The sequence below is a fragment of the Centropristis striata genome, chromosome 11 (assembly GCF_030273125.1).
Source record: "Centropristis striata isolate RG_2023a ecotype Rhode Island chromosome 11, C.striata_1.0, whole genome shotgun sequence".
NCBI classification, from domain to species: domain Eukaryota; kingdom Metazoa; phylum Chordata; class Actinopteri; order Perciformes; family Serranidae; genus Centropristis; species Centropristis striata.
In genome coordinates, this window is record NC_081527.1 from 16,093,234 (window position 1) to 16,110,258 (window position 17,025).

Below are 17,025 nucleotides of genomic sequence, written 5' to 3' on the forward strand. Positions count from 1 at the left end.
CCAGAAAACATTAACAATTAATAGAATACCTGCCCGTCTTGAAAACCATTTAAAGCATTTCATCATTAGAAATGTGCAATTACTTTTGCCACTGACCATTTAAAATATAACAAATTAAATATGAATATAAAACATTGTTTTAGGCTTTACAATAGTGTTTAATCTCTCAAAATACTGCTGATAGCTGATATGTATATCTATTAACAAAAAGTAACACATTTACAATATCTCAATTTCCCACAGTTTACAATATGTTTAGTCTACAGACTACTTCTTTTTACTTTGAGATACTATAAAACTGAAATGTTACCCTCACAAAAAAATGCTAGTGACTTTCAGATGTTTTTAATGTTACATTTTTGTTTCTGTGACCTTCAAATAACCAGAAAATAGCTGTGTGCCAACCAACCTTAGCCTCCCCTACTCCTTAAAATGAATCCCAGGAATTAACTTCAAGCTTTTTGGCAATGTTTCCATTGTGTACATTTGTGCATGTATAGTTTAAATCATGAATTCACAATGGCAAGAAGCTCAAACTTGCAAATCGTCTCTGCTTCCATTCATATCCCTGGGAATAGCTCTGGCGACTGCTGCATGAATCCATTATCCAAACCACAGCCACTGTCATCTAGAGACATTGGATCATTTTTTGTCGGAACCATGAAATATTCTGTAACCAGTAAGAATGCAAATAAGATCGCATTCCCATAAGTGACAGTTTAACATACTGTTCTCCAACAGACAAATCAAAACCATCTACAGTGCCTTCCTTCTGTCCGTGTTTAGAAACATCATTTGTTGACACGGAGTCAGAGAACAGACATACCACAAAACAGAAGCCCCTGTTGAATACTAAGTAGGACCACCTTTGAAACAGAAATGTTATATACAGCAACCAGCTACCAGACTGAAAAAAAGAGTAAACGAGAGAGCAAAGAAGAAAGTGAGAGCAAATGTAATTAACTCAATTTGGGATTTACTTCAATGTGGTTACTGACTAAAAGAGAAGAAAAAAATGTAGCCAAGTAGGGACATGAGTAGCGGCCACTGGTTCACATACTGGTGGGTTCTCTATTGCACCGCACAGGAAGATCCTTGTTACTTTGGCAACATGGTTGTTTATGATGTTTTCTCCAAAGAAAACCCAAGGCATTCATTTTATTTCAAACGACTGGAGTTTTTGCCATCAAGTATTACGATAATTATGTTTAAACAAGTAACAATTTCCATTCCTAATTGCGACACATTAACTTAGAGAGAGAGGCCTGCTACTTGAAAGGTTTCCATTTGAGAGAGTGCGTTTTTTTAATGCTTGCATGTTAAAATAAGAAAAAATCATCAACAACTAAAGTTAGATGTACTGTTCAGTAAGCAGTTTTTCAGTTATATCTGACAAAAAGGCCACAATTACCTGACTTGATACGGCTCAACACTTGATACTATGTGTAACAGTTTATTATCTCAATATACTGACATCCAAGAACAACCCTAGATATATGTACAGCAAGAATCCAGCCAGATAAAAACACTTTTCCCCTTTATTTACGCATTAAGGTGACTACTTGAATTTCGCAGGACTAGCAGTGTTGTGGTGGAGGCCTTGAGGTTAAGGAAGCAAGCTCGAGCCTGGAAAGTTGCCAGTTCAAACCCCAGGCCATCTGGGAAAATCTGGGAGGGTTAAGGGAATAAGGAAGTCTCTCTCCTCCCTCAACAACACTGTCAGGCTGTGTTTTATGTTTAACCACACAAAGAGACAGATGTAGGCTTTAAGGTGTTGAGTTTAATCGGACCATTATGGCCTCAAACAGCGGTCATCCAAGGACTAGGACAGTAGTCTTCAGTTTTTCATCTAAAGAATAGACAGGAAAGTAACTGTAGAGTCTACTAAAATAACAAAAATGCCTACAAAAATAATAACCACAATTTCATCGTGTTTTGGACGATGAAAAGTGACTTTGGGTGGAGCAGACAGAGATTTGATGAAATGCTGATTATCTACAATGAAAGGATTACACTGTAATGATGATGATTGCTGTGTGTAGAGCCAGTTATTTACATAAATTATAATACATAAAGATATACATGCATGTCTAAGGTTACGATTTGATTTGATTTGATTTGATTTGATGGATTTCATCTATGATGTGTGGGTAGATTGTTCTCTGTGATTACATCTGTTGATGATAGTGAACTACTTAGTCTTCAATGACAGACAGAAAGCAGAATTCTCATTTGTGCGACTCAGGAATGATACAAAATGAAAAAGGTGTCTTTTTTTCCTCCATCCATTCAAGTAAAAAAAAAAAAATTAGTGTTTGAGTTGATGAAGCTAACCTCTGTCTAGAGGAGATTAGTCCTCACTGTTACTGGCCTTACATAGAGGATAAAGTCTTTCTCATTTTACATTTTTAATGGAAATGCTCATCACAAACTCACTTTTGCTGAAACTAATTCTGACTTTTAGTCAGAAATTCTTACAAGACTATACAACCCATAATGCACAAGGTATCAGATGCCATTAGAAATAACTTACGAAAATCTGTATTATCAGCAAAGTCAGAATTCATTCATTCATTTTCCTTAACGGCTTATCCGCACTTGGGTCGCAGGGTGCTGGAGCCTATCCCAGCTGACATTTAGAGACAGACAATCAAGCTCCCATTCACACCTGACTAATTTAGAGTCACAAATTAAACCTAAGTGCATGTTTTTGGATTGTGGGAGGAAGCCAGAGTACCCAGTGAAAACCCATGCTGACATGGGGAGAACATGCAAACTCCACACAGAAGAAGCAGGCCGGAGTCGAAGCGGCGACTCTTGCTGTGAGGCAAGAGTGCTAACCACTAGACCACCATGTAACTCTAAAGTCACAATACTGCAGGTTAAAAGCTAGAATTAGGTCTCGTTCTAATTACCTAGAAAAAAACAAACCACTTCATCCTAAAGTCAAAGTGGAGGTTTGTGTTGATGTAATGAGTTCCTAAGATGAGACGGATGGGCCACAGTGACATTGACCTTTGACCACCAAACTGTAATCAGTTCATCCTTCAGTCGAAGTAGATGTTTGTGCCAAAGTTCCCTCAAGTTGTTCCTGAGATAGGACAGACAACCTGAAAACATAATGCTTTGGCAATGGCTGTCGCCGGAGTGGAGGCATAAAACACATGGCCAATAATGTATAACTGAAAGTGAGTGAGCTCGTCTGATTAGAAGACTTGATGAGACTGATAATGTTAAGCTGATGCTTTGAACAATTGAACTAATGCCATCCTTCATTCTTTTCATGTGTGTGTGAAGCAACGCTTCAGCTGCTTTGTTCAGGAAAGATTAAAGCTGATGATTATATGAACAGGCATTAATTACAGAAAAACTGCATCAAAGACAGACGTGCGCATCATACGAACTGTAAAAAGACTAGGTAGGACACGCTCAAGCTCTATATGTGCATTGTTAGGGACAGTTTAAAGTATTTCATAAAGTTAACTACTCGAATGCATGGCTGTTTGAAATACATCCAGACACAGAAAACAGTGTGATGGATGCCACGCCTCTCTATGTAACTGAAGTCAGATGTTACTCTTGTGTCTGAGGCTGATGGATGAACTTCTTAACAACGCTATCTAAAATAATTAAAGTAAAACTTGCCTTGGAACTGCCATTTTTTGGTGTTCTGAAATTTGAAACAAGTGGACATAATAGCCTTTACCTTACCAATAACTAGATGCCAAGTCCCCCAAACCACCTTCTACCTCTAAGTAACTCAGACACCATCCCTTATTAAAACTGGAAAATAGATACTCCATTAAAGGAACCTTCTGCAATTAAAAATAAAATCTTTGAGTATTTTTGTTTTCTGAGTATTCACTCTTTGTATGGCTAAAACAGGAGATAATATTGTGTTGTAAATCAAAAGCTAAACTAGTCCAAATAGAGAAAACATGCAGCATACATAACACCCCCTGAGCCACTCGTAAGCTAATAGTGACAGCCTTCCAATTGGCCTCTCCCAGAAAGCCTTGAGTGAGAGAGTATAGAAGATTTACAGCCTCACTCGTCTGCCCGTGCTCCTTTTCTCTCTTTCTCTCTCCCCGCCAATTCTTCTTTGCCATCTTTTTAAGGTCTCTCTTCATTCTTTCTAAATCACTTTGTCTCCATCTTTCTCTTTAGTCTTTCACTCTGCAGTCTCTGTCAATCAGTCCGCTCCCCTCCTCGTCCTTTTCTCCCCCTCTTATCCGAATGATGTCAGTGCTAATTAAAGAGCGACTCAGTCCCTCGTATATCACGGGGAAAAGTCCTTGAGATTCCAATCAGTAAAGAGAACATTAAGTTTCTCTCTCCACACTGAGGCTTGTTTACCCTGATTAAATCACTCACAGATGATCTAAAAATGAGAGGCCCTCGGTTTTCTCCTTATAAATATGGGTGTTACTTTGGAGTTTGTTGACAACATTTGTCCATCTTTGTAAACAAATTTATGAGAATTACAGACACATAATGTGGCAACGTGTCTCAGAGGATTCAAGTGGTGTTACACCACAGAGATGGAGGAAAAAGAGACAGACAAAGGTCAAGTGAGTTCATCTTGTCTGTGTCTGCGATATGGTGGAACATAAGCGCCACAAGCAAAGAAAATAAGCTGGTGGGTAGAAACTTTGTGAGTTCACGTGTCCATTTGAAGCCTTCCAGTGAACCAGCAATTACCACTAAAATCATAACACAGATGCAGTAGGCTTTTGTGTTAACTTCACGGCAGCAGCTGCATGATATTATCATGACCGCTCTCTGGTTTAAAGGTGCTAAAAACACCAAACCAGTGGGCACTCAGGCATCAGGTGAGGATTTTGGGAATATGAAGATGAACAGGGATGTCAGCGGCTATTTAAAGGGTGACAAGAGGGGAGGGGGGTCTCACAAAATGGTAAAAGGTCATGTGGCTAGGGGTGCTGATGTACTGGATTGAGACACCACAGTGTGAACAAGTGGCCCAAAGGTGGTATATTTTGCTGGGATCAACAGACCTCTGAGGCTGAAAAGTGAAGCCAACATGCCAAAAATTGCTGTTCCTTGAATGGCCACTTGATGCTTGCTCCAAAGTGAGTCAATTCCCATTGACCCCCATTATAAAATGCCTAACTTTACAGCAGAATTTCACTGTACAGGGGGTAAATTTCTAAGGGTATGGCCTCTTTGAGTGGTTGCCCTTGGAAACTGTGGTGCGTTGAACCCCTTTTGTGTTTCACATGTGCACTGCATTTTTAAAAGGGCAGAGTTTAATCAAAAGTTAAGTTGGATAAGCCTAAAATGATTTTATTTTCAGCCTCTTTAGGCCGACAATTAAATAAAAAAAAATACACATCTCTCCTGATTGGGTTACACGCCAACCAAAAGAAAGAAAATGTATCTCTACATCCATATTTCATCTATCTATCGATAGCACAAATATGTATCTACAGTGTTTCGTCACATTTAATCTAGATGCTCCATTACAACCAAATGGTCAAAAGGGACTTGTTTTTTTTCCGGAAAAGGTTCTTGATATTGTGATATTGAATCAGCTTACTGAATTTTTGACAGAAGACATAGTATGTGATAAGGTGTCCTGATTTATTACATAATGGACAAGGTAAAGGCACAAGCTCTGCAATGTCACTGCAATCTTTCTCTGCAATGTATTGCCCAAATCAATTTTAGATTCAGCCAGTGACAGACTGTGACCAGTCTAGCGAAGACTTTAGAATTCAAGCTTGTTAGTGATATTTATTAGTCCCATAAACACCAACATCAACATATTTGTATGTCTGTCAACCCTCTTAGTTTTTCTTGTCATCCCACTCTCTCCTGGCATTTCTTATTCTGTGTGAAATCATCCCTCTGAGGAGCAGACCTCAAGCTCTGAAGGAAAGCCCCACATCATTTAGTCTCCCTTCTGTGAACATTTCATCAACTTATAATCAACTACATATCTGAGAAATTACATGATTTCTATAATTATATGATTCCACCAATCCAAGTCATGGGTCACAGAGAAAAAATAATATACTACGGACCACTGTTTTATGTTCGCATCCAAATTTAATGGCCCGGCAATCAATCACATGGCCATTGCTCGACTGCATTTTTCATACAGAGGAGGAAAAGTGTGGGAATTATTTTGTGGTGCTGAAGGCTGCGGCATATTATCAGCAGCGAGGCAAAAGACGGAAGGGGAGAGCGGGGAAAAAGATGCAAGAGGGTGGCTGAGGAGCAGAGAGGGTGCAGCCACCATCATTAGCTAATGGACTGCTGAGTAAGTCAGTCAGTCAGCTTGAGGGTTGGACCCAGTGCCAAAGGCGCACACATCTTAGAAAGATGGGTTAAGCGTATAGATTGGTCTTGAGCACATTTTGTGTCAGCTGCCATTCTGCTAAGCCTCAAGTATTAGATACAGAAACCATATAGAGATTAAAGGCCTGAGTGTGTATAGCTGATCCTTTTATACCAGGTGACTCCCACAGCTGATGCCAGAGTGCATTTTAAATTAAAGTATAGAATATTTGGGCTGTCAAGACAGATTAATATAGATTAATTGATTACTCGTCAGATAAAACAGATTATAAAACTATTTTTCCAACCTGACACCTTACATAAAGTACAAATTGTAAACTGAATGACACATACGGTAAAAATTTACATTACATATCATCAAAAAAAGCCTTTAAAAAAAAGCCATTACTGGAAACTACAAGAGGCTGTAATATTGATGTATTATTATACTCTGATACATCCATCTGCTGCAACACCGCATTGATCGCCCCAGAGCACCTTCAGCATCTCTGTTCACTGGTGTCCTTAGTTCTTTGCGTCCAAGGCAACAGCACCAAAAGTTTTGGGAATAGCCCGGGAATTTTCAGACCAGTTTAGGAGTGCCTTCTCCCGTCTGCCTACGCAAGGTGAGAGAGAAGGAGAGCCGCTGTGCTGCTAACACTAAAGCTGCTAACACAAAAGCTGCTAACTGAGATTACTCCGGGCAACAAGTTGATAAAAGGTCTGTAAAGTTTGGAGCTATTCCGAAAACTCCTGGGGCTATTTGTAAAAAGTTTGTGAAAAAAATAACAGCCCAAATATATTTATGTCAGAAATTCTGTGACACAACTACATTTTACTGATTTTAACTTGAAAACTGTGTTCATGATGTTTGGCTGTCTGTTTTACTAAGCTGTTACTTGATACTATGTTGATGTTTGCGTGTATATATGTAAAAAGACAAATGTGTGTCAAGTGTGTGTCAAGTGTGTGTGCAAGTGTCTTCCTCACTTTAATTATCTGCTGAGAACATTTAAATATAAAAGATGAGTGAAGATAAAAACTAAAAAAAAACACTGCATGCATAAATATACTGGATCTCTGTAAGGACATGTAATTACTTTACAGCAATTACAACCAGCTTGGCTCTTTAAATGGCTTGCAATCTTTATGTCGGATCAGATCAGATTTATCTACCAATTTTATTATTCAAGCATTTACGTTTACAGTAATAACTATTTTAATTCTGCAAAATATTCAATATCCATGTGTTGGCTATAAATTTAAAGTTTCTGGAAAATATATTGGAAAATGTTTATTTTCTACACACTACAGTACTAATGGTATTACAAACATATCTGGTACACATGGAATATATCGACACACTGCCCATTCCTCTGCAAAAAAGCATGAAAATACAGGGCTGCGGGGAATGGGATAGGGAAAGTAAAAAAATAAACTGTGATAACAACAAAGTTTGTTTTCACACCAATGATATTCCTTCATTTTATTGTGGCATAAGAGCAAAAGAAAAAGCGATTGCAATGTAAGCCGCTGCTGTCTGTTGAGGTGCCGCCGTGGTGAATGGAAACCTTCCAGTCATCCCACTGGCCCTTGTTTCCATTATCTAAAGGCCCAGGCTGCTATTATCATTCCTCCATAAGACTGTAATGAGAAGCTGGGGTAAAACCAACAAGCGGATAAGGTAGACCTGCATATAAACTGCACTAATCTGGACCACTGGTACCATTTTCTTATAAGCAGACTATAAAGCTCTCAGTGAGCAACTGAGTGAGTGAATTAATGAGTAAGAGAATGAGTGAAAACATGCTTCTGTGTGTTATGATTTAAAGTCTACTCATCTTTAGCAAGTGGAAGATATAAAGTTCCCCTCCAGGTCATATGACCCATATCATTTTTATGGCCATGTCAATAAACAGTAGCCTGTGGCCTCTCGGGCACGGTTGACTCTGGAGGGAGAAACTGTAATATGAATTCAACAGGGCAGCATTCAGAGGGAGAAAACCTCACTAAACATTGGGGCTACCATTTGCACTGGGGCCCAATAAGAGTAGCCACTTTTACTGGATATTTTCCAATTTTCTCTTAATTGTGTCTACTCGACATAATCCAGCCCCAGGCTCCCCCAATATCCATAACCATAACCACTTCCCTCTGACCCACGTTCACGCTCCATCTCAATAAGAGCAGGAATGTGTTAAAACAGAATCTATCCTTCTGCTGGCCCACATAACTATCAATAGCTGCCTTTCAGTCTCACATGTGCTGCTAGTATTGTCACAGGGTGGGCCGCACATCCAGGCTCCTTACAGGACTTCTAAAAACCTGATACCTGCACACGGTGTGGTGGTGATGTGTGTGTGTATGTACAGTATATGTTTTTGACCCAAGGCCTACCCTATGACGTACTGCAACATATAGTGCAGACTCTGTGTAGTCTGCACCACTCTAAGTGAGAGAGAGAGCAACCACAAAATGGTTTGGGATAATATCCCAGTGTAAAACCACACAGTCACAATAATTCCTTTAATAACATCTCTATATAATATTCTGAGTCGGCAAAAGCAAGCAGAGTTACTTCTTTGTTTTTCACTTTACACATTAAGCATAAGTTATGAAAATCGACAGTTGGTTAAGGAAGGTATTTGCACTTTGTTTGCTTTGCAGTAAGATAGTAGGAATAATGGATAAGAAAATAACAAAATAGGTGTTTAAAACTGAGGGTTCATTTCGGGGGGGGGGTATATGGAAGTGTTAGGGTGAAGGTGGCTGCGCTGACACAGTAGTTGTGCACTAGAGACCCAACAGTTTTCCTTGACAGGCCACTGTGGCTTTATAAAAACATACTGTAATTTAAAAAGGCCATGGGTTCTCGGTAATACATGGCAATAGAGGTATGTGCTTTCTGTGCATGGCTAAGTGTGTGTGTGTATCTGAGGCGTAAGTAAATGAGTCAGCTTTCATGATTTCACTCTAGCTTGCATGAAGCAAAGAGAGCACAGAAAATGGGAGCCACCAGTGTCCGACTGGGGGCCACCTCCTTTTCCTGCAACAATTCTCTTGGCCCTTTTTTCCAGCTGGCTGGGTCCAGTTTGTATGGCCTAGCTGGAACCCTTTCAATTCTGTCCCACTTGTCCCCGTGCTGGACTCCCTGCTCCAGGCTCGCCTGCCACCCCATGAATACCAAGCAGGCGTACACACACATGCGTACATACGCACACAAAATACAAGCTGGGTCTCTCTCTGCATAGTTGTATTAGGTAAGTGTTTAAGCCTGGCAACCAACCCTTCTCTGTCCGTGCAAGCATGTGTGTGTACAGTTAGTGTCTATGAATCTGGATGTGTGTGTTTAATGTGTGTTTAATGTAGCATCATTCAGGCTTTGTGATGTTCTGTCACAACTGTAAAAGGACCACACCAGTGCTTTAGCATGTTAAACACCATTAACTACAAATTACTTACATTTGATGTGTCTGCCAACAACTTTTGTGGATTTCTATACATGTTTAAATGTGTTTTTCCACCTTTCAGACAGACTGGTAGTCTGGCAGTTCATTCTAGTACACTATAGCCCATTTTCCATACACATGTGCTGGGTTGGCATGACTCTGTTTGACTCGGCACGTCAGCTCAGCCCGCCAGGGATCTGCATCTCCATTAGAACAGGGCTTCCTGCTTGAAGGTTTGTCTGTAACTGATAACACGCTTGTCTTGCATCAAGGACAAACATCGCCCTCTTCATCACTGTGCAATGGTTACTGGTAGCCAGCTACTTATTACCAAGGATTTTCAGGCTGCAGCACTTCCAGTTCTCCTTTCTCGTTGTTTTTGGTCTGGCAATAGTACGGTAGATAATTTAAACATGTTGCTGAATTGTCCAACCAGCTTGAAAGCAGTCAGTGCGCACTTGGACTCAGGCGCAACTTGGTACAACTCAGCATGCAAACCTGTTAATGGAAATGCAAATCAGAGCAGCATGATTTGACTCGTCGCAACCAAAATTGCCAATGGAAAAGCCCTTTATGAAGCTGTACTAGGGAGAATCCAGATGTCTGGAAGTAATGTACAGTGTTAGACAGACACTAAAGCACCGCACAGCACTCTTGATAACTCTTTTTCAGCAATGAGTAATCTAAGGGATTTCAACTTCATCACAGTTAGTAATGCCAGTAATGATCCATTGCTTTGATATTTTGGAGGGGACCTGCTTGTTTGCTTTCCAGATATTTATTGGAAGACTGCAGTGTACTTGCCTGTGTCCAGACCTGTAAATCTGCTCCGCCGAGTTGACTGATTCATTTGGCACCACGTCATGAAACAGCGGTTGAAAAACAATTGATCTAATGAGCACTGCAGGAGGACTAACGATTAGCCAATCTGCACCAAGGGCAGGTCTAACACTATTGTCAAGTTGTTGTAAAGCGTTTTGAAGGTGTGTGTGCATAGATCGTAGTTTATCTCCTCTGCTCTGTTCTTGAAACTCTGGGAAGACCAGTATGATGTTGGCATTGCTATACATCAGTGTTGACTCAAAATGACATTAGATTCAGGGGTGGTCTTTATGATAGGTTAGGGAAAATCAAATCCTCCTCCCCCATGTAAATTGGTTTACGTGGAAGCAAAGTCAACCTGAAGATAGAAACGTAGTGTAACGAGTTGACACTTCTGTCTGATATCAGGCAAGCACTGTACAAAAGGTCAACCAAGAGCCAAGTCGAAGTTTAATCCACTAACAGCTTGCCCATTGTGGCTTCTATAGTGTTGTCTTACAGTTTGAGTCCAGTTCTGGGAACAGTTCCAGAGTAGACTTGTCCACAAGTGGTCCCATTAAAGATATTAAGGAACAACTGCACCCTAGGCTTCATAACCCTGTACACATTTGAAGCATTGTTCTTCCCTTTTCTCATCCCATATTCAACACATTTCATCATAGAAAGACCAACTCAAAATGTCATAAAAAACATATATCTAACCCGTCATAGCCAGATGAGAGAGAGATAGCGATGAGGACAGGAGAGACACGGACTGTGACAATAAACAAAAATAACACACACTGTTTCTACATCTCGGGGAAGTCAAGTCCAGCAACCGACTCAATTAAGGGGCCACTATAGGTAGTGGAAGTAATGTGTCGAGAACTCTCCAGCTCATGCCCAGGGGATAGACATGCACTCTAAAAAATAAAGCAAAAAAAATAAAAAAACATTGAACACATATGCACCGTGTCAAAATCCATGCCTTAATTTTAGAGGAAGGACAGAGATGTAATGGAGACTGAATGCTAGTGAATTTTTTTTGTTATAGTCCCCTTGATGATGTACATAAATCTCTGCTAATCATATATAACTCACATGTATAACTCACATTACCTTACACCCACATGCATGACCACACCTAATTTAAGGAAAGTATTTGTAAGGATAAGGATCACAGTATATAGCATTTAAACAGCGGATTTTAGACAGTTAAGCAAATTACATGCAAACAGAACTGCTATACACTTTTTTTAATGCAGGCATATGCCTAAGGTGAGGAGACTATAATCTTGAGTTTAACAGCCACACCACTATATGGCGTTTTGAATTGAAAGGTTGAGCACAATTGCCAACTCTAAATGGATTTTTTGTTTATTCAGTCTAAACATAAGACTTGCTGTTTTTGTTGCTGTACAAAAGCACAATTTTAACAGCAGATTTAACTGCAGCATTCAGTTTTAAGAAATGTCTGGCAGTCCTCCATGAAACTGTCTTTGTGTTGTGAGCATCCAACTTAAACCATATATAACATAGGCATATGGTAATACTCACAGCATACAAGTGCACTCCAAATTTTATCCACTACTTTTCTCATTTTCATCTTAGTCAATAAGGAATTTATAATATCCCCCTACGATCAGAACCTAAACAACGACGGTGAGTTTTAGCTGCCTCTCCATTTCTCTAGCCTCAGCTCAGCCTGCATTTCTTTGGAAGAGGCTTTTTTCTTTTTTTGTATAAACATTATTTTTCTCTGAATAGTTTCAACACTGTGCAAACATTAATTCTGTGTGCAGGGTTCTTTGTTGCATTGGTGGAAAAAATAGCTCATAACCCGCAAGCAGCCTGCAAACCCTTTCCAATCAATACACTGGACATTGCCAAAGTATATGTATAAAACAAAGATGTTAAACAAAAAGGTTTGGAGGCCTTTTGCATGTGCCATTAAAGCTGCTGATCTGGCGTGTACTCACTGTGGCAGTGATGAGTGGACCGTGGAGCTGTGCATAGAGCAAGGCCTCATTAACGTGCCCCCTAACCCCGAGCAGGGCTAGTTCCAGACTGTGGTGCCCAGCCATGGCGTGGGTTAGTTGCTCCAGCAGGCTGGTATACCTCCTCCAAGGTTGATCCAGCTCCGACACGCTGGCCAAGCAGCCTCGCATTACATTCAGACAGTAGCCCACGCAGGGTTTGATGAGTGTCAAGCCTCTGCAGTGGGAGCAGTACACCATCTTCACCAGGCCCTTTACACACTCTTTGCTCATGCTGACGTGCTCGGTGGCATTCATCACCTCCAGGCCCTCGTCCAGAGCCAGGCCTAGTTGTCTCCCGGCTCCCAACGCCCCAGCCAGCTCCTGGGCCATGACGGCTGGATGAGGCCCAAAAGGGTTGACGTCCTGCCTGATCATACGGAGACAGTCACCCATCTCATTGCCCATCATCGCACCGCCCTCGATGCCTGGATTAATGAGCCGCGTGTAGACGAGTGGGAAGAGGTTGTTAAAAAATTGGTGAACTGATGCCTCCACAGAGACATTGGCCCCGCGGAGGTAGAGGGATAGTGAGGAGAAGAGTTGGTTAACATGAGGAAGGGCGTGGCGGGACATGGAGGAGTAGGTTCCCTCCAACAGAGAGCTCAGATGACCCTGGGAGAAGGATAGAAGGTACTGGAACATATCTGCAAAGAGAGCAAAGAGAAAAAAACAGAGATAAGACATAGACGGAAAGATGGATGACATTTTACATTGGAGAATATTGAAAATCATTGATGACATGATTTACAGGCTCTCCATGAAATGGGTAAGGCATCCAAAATGCAAACACATATCCAAACCCTGGCTCCTAACCAGCTAAGCTTGGCTTGTGTGCATAAGTAAGTTGGGTTGAGAAACCAGTGTCAAGTTTCGCTTTAATGTGTATGAAGTCATCACCTCAATAAGTATGTCTTAAGGAGGCAGCCTCAGCTTGTCTACAGAAAGAGAGAGAGAGAGACTTGAGCGGCATCCTGATATGAGCAGCAACCGCAATCAGTTTGAATTTTCTGTAGTGAACACAGTGTATTCCAGATTTCTGCAGCGGTGTTTGACATGCCACCAGCCTACCACACACACAGCTGAGCCATCCAGTTCTTATGTCATTTCCTGGTGAGCAAGTGAAGCTGTAAAGCAATCAATGATGTCAGTGCACAGGCTGATTATTGCCAATGGAGTGCCACTTCTCGCTAAGTAAGGTACTGTAACAGAGTAGAGAGATGGAATGACAGGTAAAACAAGAGTGGGGGAGAAAAAAAAACGAATACTTTTTCTTCTTTTACTCCAATATACCCCTTACCCCTAGTCTACTAGAAAATTATGTATAGGGTGTCCATAAAGTCTCTCTTTACAACTTAACAATGTCTAACAAAAGCAAATTAACAGACAAATATGTGGAAATTACTACAAAATGAGGAGTAGATATTTAAGTTTTTTGCCTCATTTAATACACCTCTATATGGGCACCATTAGTTGCACAAAGCACATCAAGACAGTACTCGATTTCTTGCCATGTTTGCTCTAGCATTGCACACAATGGTATCAGTGATCTCATCTTATCTTTGTTCGATACACTTATACATAATCCTACAGAAAGATTTTTTTTTATTCAATAAACCATGATACACATTGTGCCTTCTCTTAAGGAGTAGCCATTTTTATATATTTCATCAACAGGGTACCTGAAATACACGATGGCAATGTGATTAAAAACTTTGTTAACCACTGAGTACATACAACAAATCTGATTAAGATATCTCATTTGCCTTTGTGATATATTTTTCTTAGTTGTAAAGAGACTTTGTGGACACCCTGTACATATTGATTTGATCAAAAGTGATCATGTTGGAACATAAAAATGGGCATTCTTGCTTGTTATCATACTTGAAGTCAATTCTACCCTAGACTGAAAGCCATCCTTTTGTTCCACCATTTCTTTCACTACCCACCCACACAGTAGACCAGACCAGCATTCAGACCAGATCTGGTGATGTGGTGATTAGCCACAGGGTTGTGCAGCGGTGTGAAATGTTACTTGAGTGGCCCACTTGTGTTACGTCATGTTCTTAACTTTAAGTCTCCAATGTAGCCACAAGTAGACTTCATATTTCATTATTGATTTCCATCAGAACGTTTTTACGATCTTGACATTTCCAACGGTACATGAAGGCAGCTTTATTCATTTCAGTTAGACAAGAAAAGACAGAGGGACTGTCCCCTTTGCTGGTGCTTGTTGCAGAAAATACGCTACCTAATTCCCCACAGAATTGCTCAAACAAGCGTCCATGTAGCTGTTACTCCATCCCCTGGGCAGTTGGGGGTAAGTGCTTGTGTTTAGTTTTTTTACACCAAGAACGCTGGTTCCACGACTGGCCACTGCAGCGTGACGTCCACATGGACTACCCACACTCAAATGAATGGGATTACTGGCATTTCTGCCGCTTTGTCTGATCTGGTCTGAATGTAGCCTTAATCGTGTAATGTTCCATTCTGTTTTCCCTCTCAGCAACTCTCCACACATTCTCTTCTGTATGCAACTGTGTATGTGACTGTACATATATGTACGTGTGTGTGTGTGTGTGTGTGTGTTTGTGTGTGTGTGTATCCTGGACACAACACTCTCCTCTGGGGTGTGATGTCAGCTTAAAAGCATGACAGGACATGAAGGAGCAGTAGCAACTGTACAGAAATTGAGACAGGGGAAGGAGGGTGCCAACAGCCCACCGCCCACCTCCACCTCCATACATATACTCACACATAAATCCATTAAAAAAAAAATATATATATATATATATATATATATAAAATAATGATAAACCCACAGTGTAAGACAGTTCTTCATATGGTACTGACCACTTTGAAAATGTTATTAATCATGTGCTGTGGACTAGTTTAAAAAAAAGGTTTGCTTAATATTCACGCTTAAATAATCAGTCGTAAGACCACCTTTCAAAACTATCTTTTCGCACAGTTAATCTTACCAAATGAGTATGTGTGTATTTGTGTGTATGCCTGTGTGTGTCCGGCCCCTCCCAGCTCACAGACAGAAGGATAACAACAGTTATGTCCTCCTCAACAGCTGCACTAATATGACCGCTGTCTGTTACACACGGGGACTCCCCACTGGCCAGCAAAAGGCACAACTTATTTGTAATGCACCAGAGAGCACCATCATCATGATGGGAGCTGCTTCCGCCTGCATATCATTCAAAGTCGCAGCCTGTTAAATGGGTTCTTGAGAGCGTGACTGCGTGTGACAGAAATAAAGCAGACAGACGTGACAGGTAATGGTCCGTTAGGGATTATTACTGTAAAGCAGAATATCAAGTTGTAGTCTAACTGTAGGCAGAAAGCAGGTAGAAAGACCTCCCGAGATGACTGGTAAGAGACAGACCAAGGAGAGCAACAAAATGAGAAACGCATTAAAAAAAAAAACAGTGTCTTGCAAAAATAGCATTGCAGAGAAGCAACAGTTTCAGCTCCTCCTCAGTGTCTCATGAGACAGCAGGGCTGCAGCGTCGATACCAGTGTGAGGTCTGCCTGCTGGCCTGCCAGTCAGACATTTACACCACAAGAGGTACCCACAGCTTTAGGTTACACAGCATTACATAATATTATTATAAAATTATCATGCTCAGAAATACCACGGTTTAATCTTACTCTCTGTGAGCCAGGGTGGGAGCAAAACAAAACTACACAACAAGAAAATCAAGGTTTCTCAAAAAAGAAGATTTAAAAAAAAAAATCTGTCTTATACTTCTCAAGAGCACCATAACTGAATGGACATATTTAAAAGGGTTTATGACAGGATCATTAAATCCTCAAGACATTCCGTACTTGTTAAAAAATCATATTTTTATTTGCCAAGAGAATGACACTGAGAGAGAACATGAAAGAGGGGGAAAAAAAGGGAAGAGAGTGGGAGACGGCCAGGAAAAATGGAATAAAAAGAAGCGACTGAACTTTTTGACAAGGAAAAACAACTACTGTACAAGAGGACTCCACCTTGTGAACATGCTCTGACATCTGGATTCATTTGGCCCCTGGGTCCGGAGCACTTCCCTGTGTCTCCATGGCTGTTACTTCAAACATGTCCTTCTCTGAATATACAGCAGTAGGACAAGATTCCACCTTTCTTCCTCTCCACACTTCCTCTGACAAACAAAAACACTGGATCCAATGATTCATTCATTTTAAACATTGGTTATTTTCTGTTCTCCATCAAGTCCTCTCCCACGCTCAAATGTATCCGGTTTCTCATTCTGTGATAAATCAAGTACAGTCGTTGTGGGTTTCTCTGCCCTTTCCAGTACTGGGAAACAGGGTGATAACAAAAAAACAAGAAACCAGCAGCTTTTTAAGTCCTAACTACCATTGCATGATACTCAATTGGGTTTGATTGTTCTGGCTGACCACAGTGTCTGAATCTGGATTTG

General features: G+C 40.7%; 1 protein-coding gene across 1 annotated transcript in view; it reads right to left on the reverse strand.

The window, feature by feature from the left end:
- Nucleotides 1-17,025, reverse strand: part of gpc5c (glypican 5c) — a 112,840-nt gene that overhangs the window by 73,205 nt on the left and 22,610 nt on the right. The window contains exon 3 of the mRNA XM_059344104.1: nucleotides 12,533-13,236. Coding sequence (XP_059200087.1) covers nucleotides 12,533-13,236 — 704 coding nt within the window. The remainder of the gene's footprint in view (nucleotides 1-12,532; nucleotides 13,237-17,025) is intronic.